This window comes from Thalassophryne amazonica, chromosome 10, assembly GCF_902500255.1.
Source record: "Thalassophryne amazonica chromosome 10, fThaAma1.1, whole genome shotgun sequence".
Lineage (NCBI taxonomy): Eukaryota > Metazoa > Chordata > Actinopteri > Batrachoidiformes > Batrachoididae > Thalassophryne > Thalassophryne amazonica.
Window position 1 is genome coordinate 94,045,818 of NC_047112.1, and position 15,169 is coordinate 94,060,986.

At 39.4% G+C, this 15,169-nt stretch overlaps 1 protein-coding gene across 2 annotated transcripts in view; it reads right to left on the reverse strand.

The window, feature by feature from the left end:
- The window catches only part of sh3rf1 (SH3 domain containing ring finger 1), a 128,724-nt gene that overhangs the window by 27,362 nt on the left and 86,193 nt on the right, over positions 1-15,169 (reverse strand). For both annotated transcript variants that reach the window (XM_034180545.1, XM_034180544.1), the window contains exons 3-5: positions 8,012-8,287; positions 7,410-7,505; positions 6,109-6,414 (exon numbers count right to left, since the gene is read on the reverse strand). In XM_034180545.1, the coding sequence (XP_034036436.1) occupies positions 6,109-6,414; positions 7,410-7,505; positions 8,012-8,287 (678 nt within the window). The remainder of the gene's footprint in view (positions 1-6,108; positions 6,415-7,409; positions 7,506-8,011; positions 8,288-15,169) is intronic.

A 15,169-nucleotide genomic window follows, 5' to 3' on the forward strand; every position in this document is an offset into this window, starting at 1 on the left:
CAGAAAAAGGCAGTTCCTTGCTGGATGTACATATAGCCAGACTTTAGTGTGTCCCACTGCATTTGAAAAGAGCGGGTCTTCTGTTGTCTGAAGCAAACCTTTCAGCTCCGGCCTTTGGTCGTCCTTTTATTTATTACCTCCTGCTTCAATTGAAAGTCCAATTTTAAAAATTGCTTGTTTGGATATGTAATCTTCCATTCTGAAAGTAAAGTCCAGGTGAGAGGAAAAAAAATAAATGAACAGCTGCTCTCGTAGCTTGCTGTCACTTATTCTGCAGCTGAGGAGTTGCTGCAAGAAGAATCACTGTAAATCCCAGGGATCACTAGTGTCCCCTACCATAAGGAAGCAGAACTGCATGCCTCACTTGGTGCATTTTTGCAGCCGTTTTATGATCGCTCAGCACACAAAACACATTACATACACATAGAGCTGTTGACAAAAACTGTACATTATGTACATCAGCTAAACTATGAAATTTAAGTTCATACAGCCAAAGTGTTTGGCCTAGAAGTGGGACGAAGTCACTGTCAAGTCATTCTCAAGTCACGAATCTGCAAGTCAAGTCTCAAGTCAGCTTGCAAATAATTGGTTTTAATTATGACTTGAGACTTGCTGATTCATGATTTGAGAGTGACTTAATGGTGACTTCGTTCCACCTCTGGTTTGGCCATTTTAATAGCGACACAGAGAGACAGTGAGGATTCCAGCAGTTAGCCCGGGGATTGTGCAATCCAAGGTGAGGCACAGCTGTCTGCTGCCTCACTGCACGTCTCTTCTCAGTATTTGAACGGCAAATGTGAAAATTCAACGATTTTGAATAAAAAAAAAAAAATCTAAAACTGGTGAAGTTAAAAGGAAAATAACTATAGTACAAATCACTGGATAAATATAACCATTTAATTTATTTTTTCATTTTACATTTTTTCTTTCCATGATGACAGGTGAGGCTGTCTTACCTGTCTCAACTGACTGCACTATGTACTGCTTGTACATGTATAGTACATATTATTGTGGCACCTGTAATTAACTCATTGAGTGCCAGCCATTTTCAAAGTTCAGAACATCCCAGTGCCAGGATTTTTCAGCATTTGAGTGTTTTTTCAAGACCCACAGAAAACTGAGTTCTATGTCCATGTCAACAACAAACATACCAAAAGAAACTTCAGACTTTCCTTTATCATCAGAAAAAAAACGTTTGTTTGTACCTCTTTCCATTCTTTAGTAATTGTCTGCAGAACATGAGTGGGTATCACTAAAAATGCTGATTTCTGACAAAAAACTGAGAAAATTGGCTTTTTGTGACAAGCAACATTTCAAGGAGAAAATGTCTGATTATAATTGTTTTTGCTTCAGTGACATCTCAAACATTATGAAAAGTGATCCGAATGTATAATGCACCAAAAAAATAAAAAAAACGTCAGGGGAGGGACTCCGTCTGTCTCTTCTCTCGGCGGAGCGTCTTTTCCCTCTGGCTCCCGCGTATCGGACCTTTTTATTTTTTTCAAAAACCTGATGGATTTGAATCACGTGTGCTTGCATGAGCCTGTCGATTGCGTCATTTGCTTGTAAGCAGCCTTTGTGTGAGGTGTGTGTTGTGCGCTCTGCATTTTTTTCATTCCAAGGAAAAAGATGGAACGACTGGAGCAGCGCGACTGCATCACAGTTTGACAGACAATGGGCGACAGCCAGGTGGAAACCATTCAGATTAGGAGCGGTACAACCGTAAGACGTCCGCACAACGGTGGAGAGCGAGCCGCGCTCCGGTCCACACTCACACTGCTACCACCCACAGAATGGGTTCCCTTGCGATTACAACTCTATTTTTTTTTTACACAAGCTAGATCAGCTGATTACCCCCACCCCCATAAAAAAATGTAATTGGCGCGATAACGCGTCTTTGGCGCTGAGCGTTACTATCTGAAAAGACATGTTTAAGCATCAATGGCACTCAATGAGTTAAGCTGAGATGTTGGTAATGTTCTTTATTACCAAAGAAAAAGGCTGTGGCCATTGAAAGAACAAACAAATTATGTGTTTACCTTGAAAATTAAATTAACTTCATTATTAAGGTATACTGTACAAAGTATTAAAGATAGTAAAAGTGGGTCAATGTTACATGTATAAAGTGCTATATCTGTTTTTACATATACCCTGATTAAGTACTCCATTTCTTCTAAACATACAAATACCTTTAAATTTTAATCTCAATTTATTACAGATCAATACACAGGTACACTGCTTCTATTTAATTACATACCAGGACCAGGGTCTAGGGGCGTGCAGGTTTGGGACATTACAGTTGATCTATGTTAGCAACTGCATCTACCACGACAGCTATCAAGATGATCAGTAAGGCAAACAGGGTAAACTCGGATCTGTGAATTTATCTGAAATCAAACGTAATCACATTCATTACAACAGTGGAGAGGAAGATATCAGATTAAAAGTCGTTTATAAAATAACTAACTGAGGCAGGTATTACAGAATATAAAACATTCAGACAGTAGAAAAAAATTTGGTATTAGTATTTTAGCTGATCCATATAATCACAATAATTAGTGAGCAATGAATGCAAAAATACCATCATAAACAAAAAATTGCCACTACAAATATCAAATATGTGAGGAAAATTTGTATCATTAGACAAATGTTCAGCAAACAGTTCTCACAAAGTAATCCCCATAATATTCCAGGATGCACAATTCTCACATTTTCTCTATGTTTCACGCCTAACATTACCTGTAAAGAGCTCCTGAATGCACATAAATCATATTCATCATTATAATTCAAATCTGACCATGTTCTGAAAGAGCTATTACCTTGCTATAGGTCTTGATCTGGTCACAAGCAGTCACAAGTCTCCCTCACTACAGTTTGAGGGTAGACTGAGACAATGGAAAGGACACCCAAAGAATGCTGAAGTCTGAGCACAATAATTTGCTTGCTGACAGGGTGATATCTGATATTATTGGAAGGACACAGTCTGCCAGAGCCACTGCCTTGCCAGACACATAAGATAAATAGATAGACAGATAGATCATTATTGATCCCTTGGGTAAGTCAGGGAAGTTAATGTTGCATTTGCAGCACAGCACAGATAAGAACAATAACAGCAACAAAAAAAGGGAGAGACAGAGAGATAAGATAGATTAGATACATTACAAAGATAGGTAACTTTATTGATCCGTTGGCCAAGGTCCCTCAGAGAAATTAATGTTGCATTTCCAGCACAGCATCAAATACTGTGAGGAAAATAAGTATTTAAACACCCTGTGATTTTGCAAGTTCTCCCACTTAGAAATCATGGAAGGGTCTGAAATTTTCATCTTAGGTGCATGTCCACTGTGAGAGACATAATCTAAAAAAAAAAAAAAAATCCGGACAACGAAAACCTCAATTCGTCTGTGTCTCGTTTTGCTGTCGTTGTTGATGTTTTTTAATCGTTTGTGTAGTTTTTGTAACGTTATTGTTTAATTTGACTTTGTTCGAGCAGCTGAATGTTTTCACACAGTGCAGAAGTCGGTTTCTGAGCGCTGAGGCTGCTGCTGCTTCATGTACCGTTGGAAATTACAGGGCAAACTCAGCCTGCTTGCTTGGATTTTTTTTATCTGTGTGTGTGTGTATGGGTGGTGGTGGGGGGGCAGCTTCAATGGGCTCAGGCACCTTACATAGGCCAGAATTAATCTTTTGTGTGGATATAATTAATTATTTTGCCACAAGCAACTGTTGAATTTGAAACAACAAAAAAGTTCTGTAATTTCTGACGGTACTTCAATGCAGCATCAGCGACAGCAGGAGCTGCTCTGTGCGCTTACTATTTTGTATTAAATATAACAATATGAGTGTAGGAATGATAATTCAGGCCTTCTGTACATGTGGCAACAGGTAGAGGATTCAAAATGATTATATAACAAGCTGTTCTGGAAGAAAGAATTCACACTGTGGATCAGTGATCAGCAGGTGGAAATAACCGCACGTGAGTCAATGTGCGCGTTCACATGGACTGATTAATTTACTGCTCTGATATATGAAATCATCTTTACACTTATATTTATTCTCCCTTTTGACAGTTTTCTGTTATAAATCAATATATATGGCTTAGAACATAATACAGTGATACAGCAGTGACCACAGCACACTTTTTTTTTTTATTATTGGAGGAAGACGGAGTGCGCAGCGTGTCGACAGACAGTGAGGGTTCTGATGATGATGATGGAGATGATCCCTCTTTTGTTCTGGACGAGGAACCAGAGCAGATGGTCCACCGACGTGCACACAGATCTACACAGATTCTGTTTGCAGTTTCTCCAGGACTCAGGCGCTCTGAGCTCTGTCCCAGCGCCGAGTCCTGGAACTCAGAGATACAGACACACACTGCTCCAGCTGTGGCTCCAGGCGCGTTTCGTTAAAGCGTCGAGATCGTGAGCTTCGGTTTTGTTATGTTCCTCTTTCGTCCCTTTTGCGCTCTTGCTTCATAGACTGTTCAGTGATAAAAGCTCTTTCGTCCACCTTTTCTCAACGAATTGACATTTTTTACTTTTTCCCTTCATTCAGGAATCATCGTGTGCCGTGTGACTGGGCCATAAGATGACAATTTCAGACCCCTCCATGATTTCTAAGTGGGAGAACTTGCAAAATCGTAGGGTGTTCAAATACTTATTTTCCTCACTATATATACAAATTGTGAATGTTTATGAGTTCAATGGTACAAAAATTTCATGAGGTTCGGATTTCAGATCGCAAGTGAGAGGACATGTCCACTCCTCATGAACGGACTGGCCGTGCGACTGCAAGATGCAGCTTCGCTTTGCTTTCACTTCAAGTTCTCTCACAACTGTAGCATGTTAAATAAAGTCCATTAACTCCTACTCATGGACCAATTGCCTGCGAGAGGATATGTCGATATCTAGTATAACTCCTCACGGATGGATGGCCAGCAAGAGGACATATCCACCATCCACTCCTCATAGACAGATCACGATCTCCGGCTGCAGCGTCGTGGTGTTTTCACCTTCTTAAGTTCTCTCAGGATTGTGGCATGTAAAATGAAGTCCATTAACTCCTGGAAATAATGTATTCTGACATTTTCCAATGTATCAAAACTATCTGCGTGTCCAGGCAGTCTGTCGCAGCAGGAGGAGAGAAGAGGCCTGAACAGGCCTCTCTGTGCACTGATGACAGTGTGCAGAGAGTGACTGACATCATCCATGAAGGCCAGTAGTTTTTTTTCAGTGATCTCTTCTCTGCAACTGTCACTGGAGAGTGCAGCAGAGCTGGCACGCCTGATTGGTTTGTGCAGCCTGGAGGAATCCTTTTGGGATGTGCTGCCACCTCAGCACACCACAGCATAAAAGAGGACGCTGGCAACCACAGACTGGTAGAACATCCTCAGGAGTTTCCTGCAGATGTTAAAGGAGCACAGCCTCCTCAGGAAGTACAGCCTGTTGACCACTGGAGTAACCAGACCAGAAGCAGGTGTTCCCACTTGCTGAAATGAGGCAGCGTTCAGGTCTGTGGACCATAGACAGCGCTGCCATTGCAATGTGACACTTTCCCAACTCCGTTGATATCAGTGGAAGATGGTAATACCAACTAAGGAAAGGATGTTCCAGGTGCCCACCCACATAACCAACCACAGGTTTGGACCTTGGACCTGGGCACACTTAGTACTCTTTTGGATTATTGTTTTTAGGAAATAAGAATAAGATTATCACTTATGATTCTTCTGTAAGAGGTTATTATTTCTTCCATGAAGTAGAGTTTTCACAAAATCACATTGTTCATTAAAAAAAAAAAAATTCAGTGGAAAAAAAATATACAATTTGATAAGTCTATAGAGACAGACTGACAGAGAGACACTTTCTCCCTTCGAGCCACACTGACTCCTGACTTTTCAGATGGGATCAAAAAAGCAGCATTATTAATGGCTAAATAGTGATTTGTTCACATATGCTATGCTCCCAAACATTAACCTTCCAATTGTTTTAAAACATACGTTACCAGTGAAAGGTTTGAACACACTTTAAAGTGTGTCCAAACCTTTCACTGGTACTGCATTTCAAAACAAATCAACAATGAAACAACATTTGCAGCACATCTTCATCTTACCTGTGAAGGTGCACTGCAGGAAAGGCCCCCACTAATCTCTCCAATTCGGGCAGCTGCTGTGGGGTTGCTGGAGCTGATGAGGACTGGACCACTAATCTCCATCGAGTGCCGCTGAGGGGGAGGAGCCAGCATGGGTTTGTGGGACATAGTGAGAGAGGTGAAGGAATGACGCTTCTTGCTGTTCTTCTTCTCCCCTGCCCGCTGGGCCCCATTGCTCTGAGGTCCCGAGGAGGCTCCCTCACCAGAGTCTCCACTGGAGTCTGACGGTTTGTCCAACTCTATGAGCTGCCGAGCTGCTGAATTAAACTGAGAGAGAAGTGTAGAAGAGGGGTAAAGATCAAACGTGAGTCTACTAAATTGGAAATAACAGATGAAAGGGGTGATGGTGTGATAAATGTGGAAAAATGAAAATATTCTACAATGAAGCATCTCAATGTTTATCTAGTCAGGTTATAAAAAACCCTGCAGACTTTGTATCTATTTCAGGCAACGTAAGGTGTAACTCTTTGATACAAATCCAAAGAGGAACATTAAAAAGGTTTCACTTAATTTAAGGGCACTGTCAGATCCTGTCATACATTTCCGCAAGAGGCTCCCTCTACTTATGACATTAAAGCAAAGCATTTCACTCTAATCCAGCAGAGGTTCATGACACATCAGCACAGCTAGTAAAAATGTAAAGGATTAAAAAAAAGAGGCACTTTAAAGACTAATTCAACAGTAACAGTCGATTATTGCATGTGAATAAGTAACACCAACTATACCCAAAACCCCCCAAATTTTGTAGTTATTTATTTAACAAGCTGATACAGAGCAGCGTGTGCTCAGAGGTGAACAAGATAGTTTTTATTATTATTACTGTTATTATTATTATTATTATTATTATTATAACACTTTTTTTTTTAAATGGTGGATCCTGCTGTGATAAACAAATTAATTCAACTTAGCTTTGGAAAAGTACTGCACTCAGGGTTTGATAAATAGTCATCGTTAGCGCAGAAAAACATGAATACTTCAACACTCTAGAAAACAATTAATTAAATATACTTTCGCTTGTCTTTATGCAACTGACTAATCTCCACCCACCTCTGTGGATGCTATTCAATTCTAACACTCTTTCATTGTGTAAGTTATTTCAAAAATAAACATTATGTATCATATTCATAACAACAGAAAATTATTGCCATTGACAGCTCTTGAAGAAACAAAGCGTTCCTTAACATTGACTTGCAGAGTTTCATATAAAAAACTAAACTAATGGGTACACAGACTGAATTTATGATTCTAGCTAATTTTCTTACCTCAACATAGGAGATCGGGAAAATTCCAATTTTATCGCCGAGCATTCCCTCTGCCCAGTTTTCATCCACTCTACGGATCACAGTCAAGACATCATCCTAAAACCCAAAACATAGGAGAGTGGTCTTTAACAAATAGAAACCCATGAAATGTGCAGGCAGCTAAGAATGTTTCTAATTTCTGAAGAACAAACACTGACCAGGAATAACAAGGTTGGGATTAAAGGGAACATGTGCCCACTAGTAAAACACAGGGGTGTCAGGCATGGCATTCTGCTCAGAACACCACTGAGCCAGCAAGTTTCTCTTTTTGCTTATGTAGTATAACAACTGATGACAGAATGAAAAACAAAGAATGACTGAAAGAGTTTATAGAAAAACAAAATTACTGCAGTTATGGTCTACCACCCCAGCAGTCATCCAGAAGCCTAGCTCAAAAACATAATTTCTCTGGGCGTTTTGGTTTCCAACCCTTAAATTCAAACACCCTCGTAACTTGAGAAAATGAATGCTTAGACAGCAGAGTATAACTGTAATGAGAGGCTGCATGAAGTGCCGCTACCACGTGGCAGAACGGAGGCTGCTGCGGTGCTGCGGTCTCTCACCTTAGAGAATGGCAGACAGTCCTTGTCTGCTTCCTTGTCTTTGAGCTCAAAGTCATACAGAGCCTTACACTGAGGTGGTGGCTGTGGCAGTGGCTTGATGATTTGAACAAAGTTGGTGGGGAAGAAGCCATGAACACCGCCCATCTCTCCATGGTACCAGTTCTCATCCACTTGCCGACGCAGGATGATGATATCACCTTTGGTGAATTTGAGGTCTCCTGGTTCTTTGCCATCATAGTTGTAGAGTGCCTTTGCACAGGGAAGCTGGGGTACACCCTGAAAACAGAGAATGAGAGGAAGTTCAAGTTAAGAAAATGTGAAGCTGACAAAAATAAAGACAAACACAACACCCCATTTATAAACAGGAAAAAAACCTTTAGCTACACACAGATACAAGTCATTCCGTGCCCATCATGCAATGTTAAAGACCTATTTTGTACACAAGAGAAAACACTTCATTGCCGACATGAACCACAGAACTTCAAAAATAAATCAGTTCATCTACACCTAAAGAATATGTATCTCACCAGTAGGGCTGACCAATTAATTCAATTTTAGAGTCATCACATTTTGTTATTCACATGACAAATTGTTCATAATGCCTTCATAATTTGAAGACTGTATTTTTCTGAGTATATGCTGCGTAATTTCTATTTATATATTTATTTTTGCAAGTTTGCAAGGTCCTGCGAAAGATCACACATTCATAATAATAATAATAATAATAATAATATATTTATAAAGGATTTTCTCAGGAATCAAAGCATTTAAAAAATAAATGAATAAAAGAATAAATGGCAAAAATAAAAAAATACACAACAGTGCACAAAAATAAATTAAAAAGCTAATACAGAAAAAGGAGCAAATTATACTTCGGAGTAAATTATATATATTTTTTGTTGTTTTTTTTCTTCTTCTTCTTAAACAAGCATTTTTTTTTTAAATAAATAAATAGGTTGCAACTTATATGCTGGTGCAACTTACAGTGCATCCGGAAAGTATTCACAGCGCTTCACCGTTTCCTCATTTTGTTACATCACTGCCTTATTCCAAAACAGATTAAATTCATTTTAAATGAATGAATAGTTTATTCGGACATTATGCATACATTAACATTCCAGCAATGCCAAAATCCAGTCCATCCAGTCCAATCAGTCTGAATAGGAGTGGAGGGGAAGTAAAACTTATGTATCTCCCTCTCAGTCACATTAATCAATCAAACTCAAAGGACAGAATCCGTTAACAATATACAATCGCAGCCTATTGACATAAAACACAAAACTCAACTTACTTCATTAGATACATATCCAGAGAACACCATTTCTTTATATAGATATTTAAACCGGTAAATATTTGGACATCGTTTGAGTTCCTCAGATTATTCCATTTTTTTGGGCCACAAGTGGCGACACAGAAGCCTTTACTGGTCGTCCGAGCGCCAGCAATTTTAAAATGATACAAGCCCCTTAAATTATATATTCCTTCTCTCTCTCCATAAAAAAAAACTTGAATTCTAAAGGGCAGTTGCTTATTTTTCACTTTGTACATTAACTGAACAGTCTTGAATGTAATCATATCATAGAGTTTTAATATTTTAGATTTAATGAACAACGGGTTGGTGTTGTGGATTATTCTTAATGGTCTTTTTTGAAGAATGAATAATGGTTGCAATGTAGTTTTATAGTTGATAACCCAAACTTCAGCACACTAAGTCAGGTAGGGTTCAACCAATGGGCAATACAGAGTATGTAGTGTGTTACAATCAAGAACGTGCTTTGCCTTATTTAATACTGCAATACTTTGATACTTTCTTTTGGATATGGTGAATATGAGCTTTCCAAATAATTCTTTCATCAATAATGACACCTAACAACTTATTCTCTTTGACACGTTCTATGTTTACCCCTTGAATACTCAACTGAATTTGTATGCAAGTTTATAATTTCCAAATAACATTATTTTACTGTTAGACAAATTTAATGATACAGTGAGGAAAATAAGTATTTCAACACCCTGCGATTTTGCAAGTTCTCCCACTTAGAAATCATAGAGGGGTCTGAAATTTTCATCTTAGGTGCATGTCCACTGTGCGATACATAATATATATATAAAAAAAAAAAAAATCCGGAAATCACAATGTATGTTTTTTTTTAGTAATTTATTTGTATGTTACTGCTGCAAATAAGTATTTCAACACCTATGAAAATCAATGTTAATATTTGGTACAGTAGCCCTTGTTTGCAATTACAAAGATCAAAGGTTTCCTGTAGTTTTTCACCAGGTTTGCACACACTGCAGCAGGGATTTGGTTGTTCTCATCCACTAAACATGGTAAGTGGAGTTGATTCCAAAAAGCTCTATTCTGGTCTCATCTGACCACATGACCTTCTCCCATGCCTCCTCTGGATCATCCAGATGGTCACTGGTAAACTTCAAACGGGCATGGACATGTGCTGGCTTGAGCAGGGGGACCTTGCTGCCCTGCAGGATTTTAAACCATGACAGCATCAGATGTTACTAATGTAATCTTTGTGACTGTGGTCCCAGCTCTCTTCAGGTCATTGACCAGGTTCTCCTGTGTAGTTCTGAGCTTTCTCAGAATCATCCTTACCCCACAAAGTGAGATCTTGCATGGAATCCCAGACCGAGGGAGATTGACAGTCATCTTGTGTTTCTTCCGCTTTCTAATAAATAATCATAACAGTTGTTGTCTTCTACCAAGCTGCTTGCCTGTTGTCATGTAGTCCATCTCAGCCTTGTGCAGGTCTACAGTTTTGTCCCTGGTGTCCTTAGACAGCTCTTTGGTCTTGACTATGGTGGACAGGATGGAGTGTGATTGAGTGTGTGAACAGGTGTCTTTTATACAGGTAACAAGTTCAAACAGGTGCAGTTAATACAAGTAAAGAGTGCAGAATAAGAGGGCTTCTTAAAGAAAAATTAACAGGTCTGTGTGAGCCAGAATTCTTGCTGGTTGGTAGGGGATCAAATACGTATTTGTATTTCTTTTTTGTAGAAAGAGTTCTGCGAGAATTTTCTTTTAGGTTTTTTTTTTTTTTTTTTTTTGGTGGGGGGGATGCACTCAATACATCCTTAGTTAATACTTCATTCAATTAAATTAATTCATTTTTGAACATTTCCAAAGTTTGAACACGTCTCTGGAGAACACCCTGCATCCCTTTGCTGCATCTGTTGGGTTCCTAATACGTTATGCAGGATCTCCCAGTTTTCTGCCAACATTGTGGGATTGTAGCTGTGTGATGGGGGTATAAACCGCTGACCCACTGGATATCTGATATAGTGACTAAAAGCTCAGATAAATCTATCTTGTAACTATTATTTTTGTAACTTTATATGAAAATCAAGTAGACATTATAACTGACACAAATGCATATCGTTTGATAAACTGGAATATATTAGCCAAGGTGTATGTACACTTCTACCTGCAACTGTAGGTCTGTGTTGTGCATTTAGTGTAAAGAGCTTGGCAGGTGGTGGCTAGTTAACACCTTGTGAAGACGCACAACCGTGTCCTTTTTTCGTGCACTGGAAGTCTTTGTATCTCAACCCAAAAGCCCAGAGCCCTGAAAGGCCCATTGAAGGAACAACAATCCAGTGAAAAAGGCACAGAAAGTGTGTGTGTGTGTGTGTGTGTGTGTGTGTGTGTGTGTGTGTGTGTGTGTGTGTGTGTGTGTGTGTGTGTGTGTGTGTGTGTGTGTGTGTGTGTGTGTGTGTGTGTGTGTGTGTGTGTGTGTGTGTGTGTGTGGGGTGGGGGGCAGGATAGAGAAGCATCAATGTTCTCCATTCAGGGTAAGAGTCCACAAGGAAGGGTTCCGTCCAAACCAATCCCCCCACCACCACCACCACTTGTGCCACTGCCACTGGGCATCCTCTGCAGTGATCAGAATCTAAATCATTACCAAGCGACTGGAGCCCAATCTTGGACAGAGGAAAAACTGGCAGGAATCCATGCAGACACAGTCAGAAGGGGAAAGTCAACCAGACAGAGAGGGGTTAAAAAGCAGAGTCTGAAGTAGGGTCTGCAGTGTTGTTAAAGGCTAATGAACCATTTAAAGCTTCAGAAGAATGAAAGTACAGAATTAGTTGTGATAGTGAGGCAGGGTGACATTTCTGCTGCAGAGAAATCACACAGCCTGAAGCACAGAGCCAATCGCTGGCCAAGTCTGTGGGGAAAGAGGAGTGGGAGGAAGGGTACTGTAGCCCCCTCAACACTACGCTGCAAATGGGCTTCCTTTGAGGGGAACACAGCCTTTTGAGCCCACCCAGGCCTGGCTACACTTTTCATGTAGAAAATGCAATTTTAAATGAAAGCTTTTCTATTTATGTTTTAAATGATAGATCAGGTTCAAAGTGCACATATGTGGGATATGAGTGGCCAGTAATTATGAAATGCTTGTTCACATGAGGTTGGCAAGTGTGTGCTTTGTGCATAGAGATTTACTAACACTTTCTAAACCCATTCAAACAAAGTGGGACAATGTAGAAAGTCAACATTGGTATGAAACTGCCTGTTGCTCATGTTAAAACCAAATGAATTCATAAAAAAAGGTTCTAAGATGAGATCAGTAGTGCTTTTTCAAATTTATTTTTAATTAAATAAGATCATTATTAAAAGTTACCTTATTGTAAGCTCACTGCAGATACAATACTATTTTGTGTTCCTAGACTGATAGTATTTTTTATTGCCCAATTCTTGCCTCATAAAAGAGGCGTCAGCAAAGTTCCACATTTCACTCATCCTAACGTGATAAACACTTAGGTGGTTTATCACTGCAGGAATATGTTGCAGCTGTCAGCTGCTTTGTCCAATTCCGCAGTTAATCATCACATTTGTGTGACTGTAGCTGAACTATTGATTTGTTGTCATTTTTCCATTTATTCACCATTTGCGTTGATTATCCATTTAGCACGTATGAAAAACCTATTATTGTGGCACACAAATGGTGCCACAAATGGTACCAGGCAAACATGACTTAATTTAGTATTTCATTAGTCATTGCTGGTTAATGCTACCATCTGTGCCCCTTTAGAGTCAAGGTAGAAACTGTGATCTGGTAAAATAGTTTCTACCAGTAGAGATTGCGATCAAAGTCTCTACCAGTAGAGATGTCAAAGGAACTTGTAACTAAAGTTACAAAATTTTTGAAAGTGCTCCATTTCACATACTTGAAATACACAATGTTTGATGATGCAGAAGTACAACACTATTTTAATTGCTGAATATAGCAACATATGACTATGACTTCCCAATTGATATTTTATTACATTTCTGATCAATGTTTACTTTTTTAAAGTATAGTTGATCTCTGTTGTTGCAGTCTCTTCTGGTAGAAACTCCATCCAAATGATACAAATGTTGACAAAGTAGTACTCAGAGCAAGTAAAGGCAAAATGGAGTTTTTACCAGCAGTGGGGGGCACTTTGCCGCTAATCCCCTACCTAGTAAAGCTTACTTTTTCATTAGTGTATTAGATTTTCAGCTAACTTTCAAAGCCATCAGCGTACCAATTACCTTCCGCTAAATTTAGTTCGGCTAACTTTTTTTTTTTTTTTTTTGCTGGTAAAATGAGTAAAGTTTAACGATCAGAAATGTTTGTAAACCCTAAAATCACAGATGTTAGTTCCTGTTTATAAACAGGAACTAATGTTAAGTTTATGAATGCAATATGGGTGAGCTGTTATTTCAGTTAATGTTTATAAATATAATGTACATATAAACTGTGACTTCTAATACTGTGATTTATTGCTTTTGATAAAGATGATAATGTCTGGGGTTTATTATATTATTTTATTTATAACAGTTTATAAATATAATACAGAGAAACTGTGACTATTAATACTGCAATTTACTGCTTTTTATTGAATTTGAAATTATTTCGGCACACATGGATCCAAGCAATTAACAAAACATACAAAGAAAGACAAGAGAAAATAGTCCAACACAGCACCCATGCGGCCAAAAGGGGTTAGGCAGAAGCAAAACTTGTAGATGCCTACCCCATTGGGACACAATCCCAATGTTACCGAACAAACTACATTCACAATTCAGCACCTCAGAGCACAATCTCATTTTTCTTCATCAGTTACATATCTAGAGAACATCATTTCTTTATACTGACATTTAAACTGAATAATATTTGGACATCGCTTGAGTTCCTCCGTCAGTTTATTCCATATTTTAAGGGCACAAATGGAGACACAGAAACCTTTCCTAGTTGTCCGAGCCCCTGCAATTTTAAAATAATACAAGCCCCTTAGATTATATTTTCCCTCTCTCTCCCTGTGAAAAACTCTTGAATTCTAAAAGGTAGTTGCTTATTTTTCACTTTACGAGGTCTATTAGAAAAGTATCCGACCTTATTATTTTTTCAAAAACCATATGGATTTGAATCACGTGTGATTACATCAGACATGCTTGAACCCTCGTGGGCATGCGAGAGTTTTTTCACGCCTGTCGGTTACGTCATTCGCCTGTGGGCAGGCTTTGAGTGAGGAGTCGTCCACCCGCTCGTCGATTTTTTTCATTGTTTAGGAATGGCTCAGAGACTGTTGCTTTGTTTGCTAAAAATTTTTTCAAAACTGTAAGGCGCAACTGAGTGGACACCGTTCAATAAATTCAGCTGGTTTTCGGTAAAAATTTTAACGGCTGATGAGAGATTTTGGTCTGGTAGTGTCGCTTTAAGGACGGTCCACGGCGCCTGACGGCGATCTGCGCTTCGAGGCGGCAGCGTCTCGCCGTTTCAAGTTGAAAACTTCCACATTTCAGGCTCTGTTGACGCAGTAAGTCGTCAGAGAACAGAGAACTTTCAGAAGAAGTCGGCATGAGGAGTTTATTCGGACATTCCATTGTTAACGGTCATTTTGTAATGAAAGAACGTGCGGGCAGAGTCGCATGTCGGGCTGGACCCGACCGCGGGGGGTCGCGACAGGAAAAACACCTCCGTTGGAAATCTTAACGGGCAAGTTGGAACATGCCCAAGCTGTTAAACAATTTCTCAGTTACTCACTTGTTGAAAGCCATTAAAAGCCGCCTGAATTCTACAAATGGTTTTCAACACGGAGGTGTTTTTCCTGTCGCGGCGCACACAGATTTGCCGAGTCGTCACGGAAACGACTCGGCGAATTTGCGCGTACGTCTTT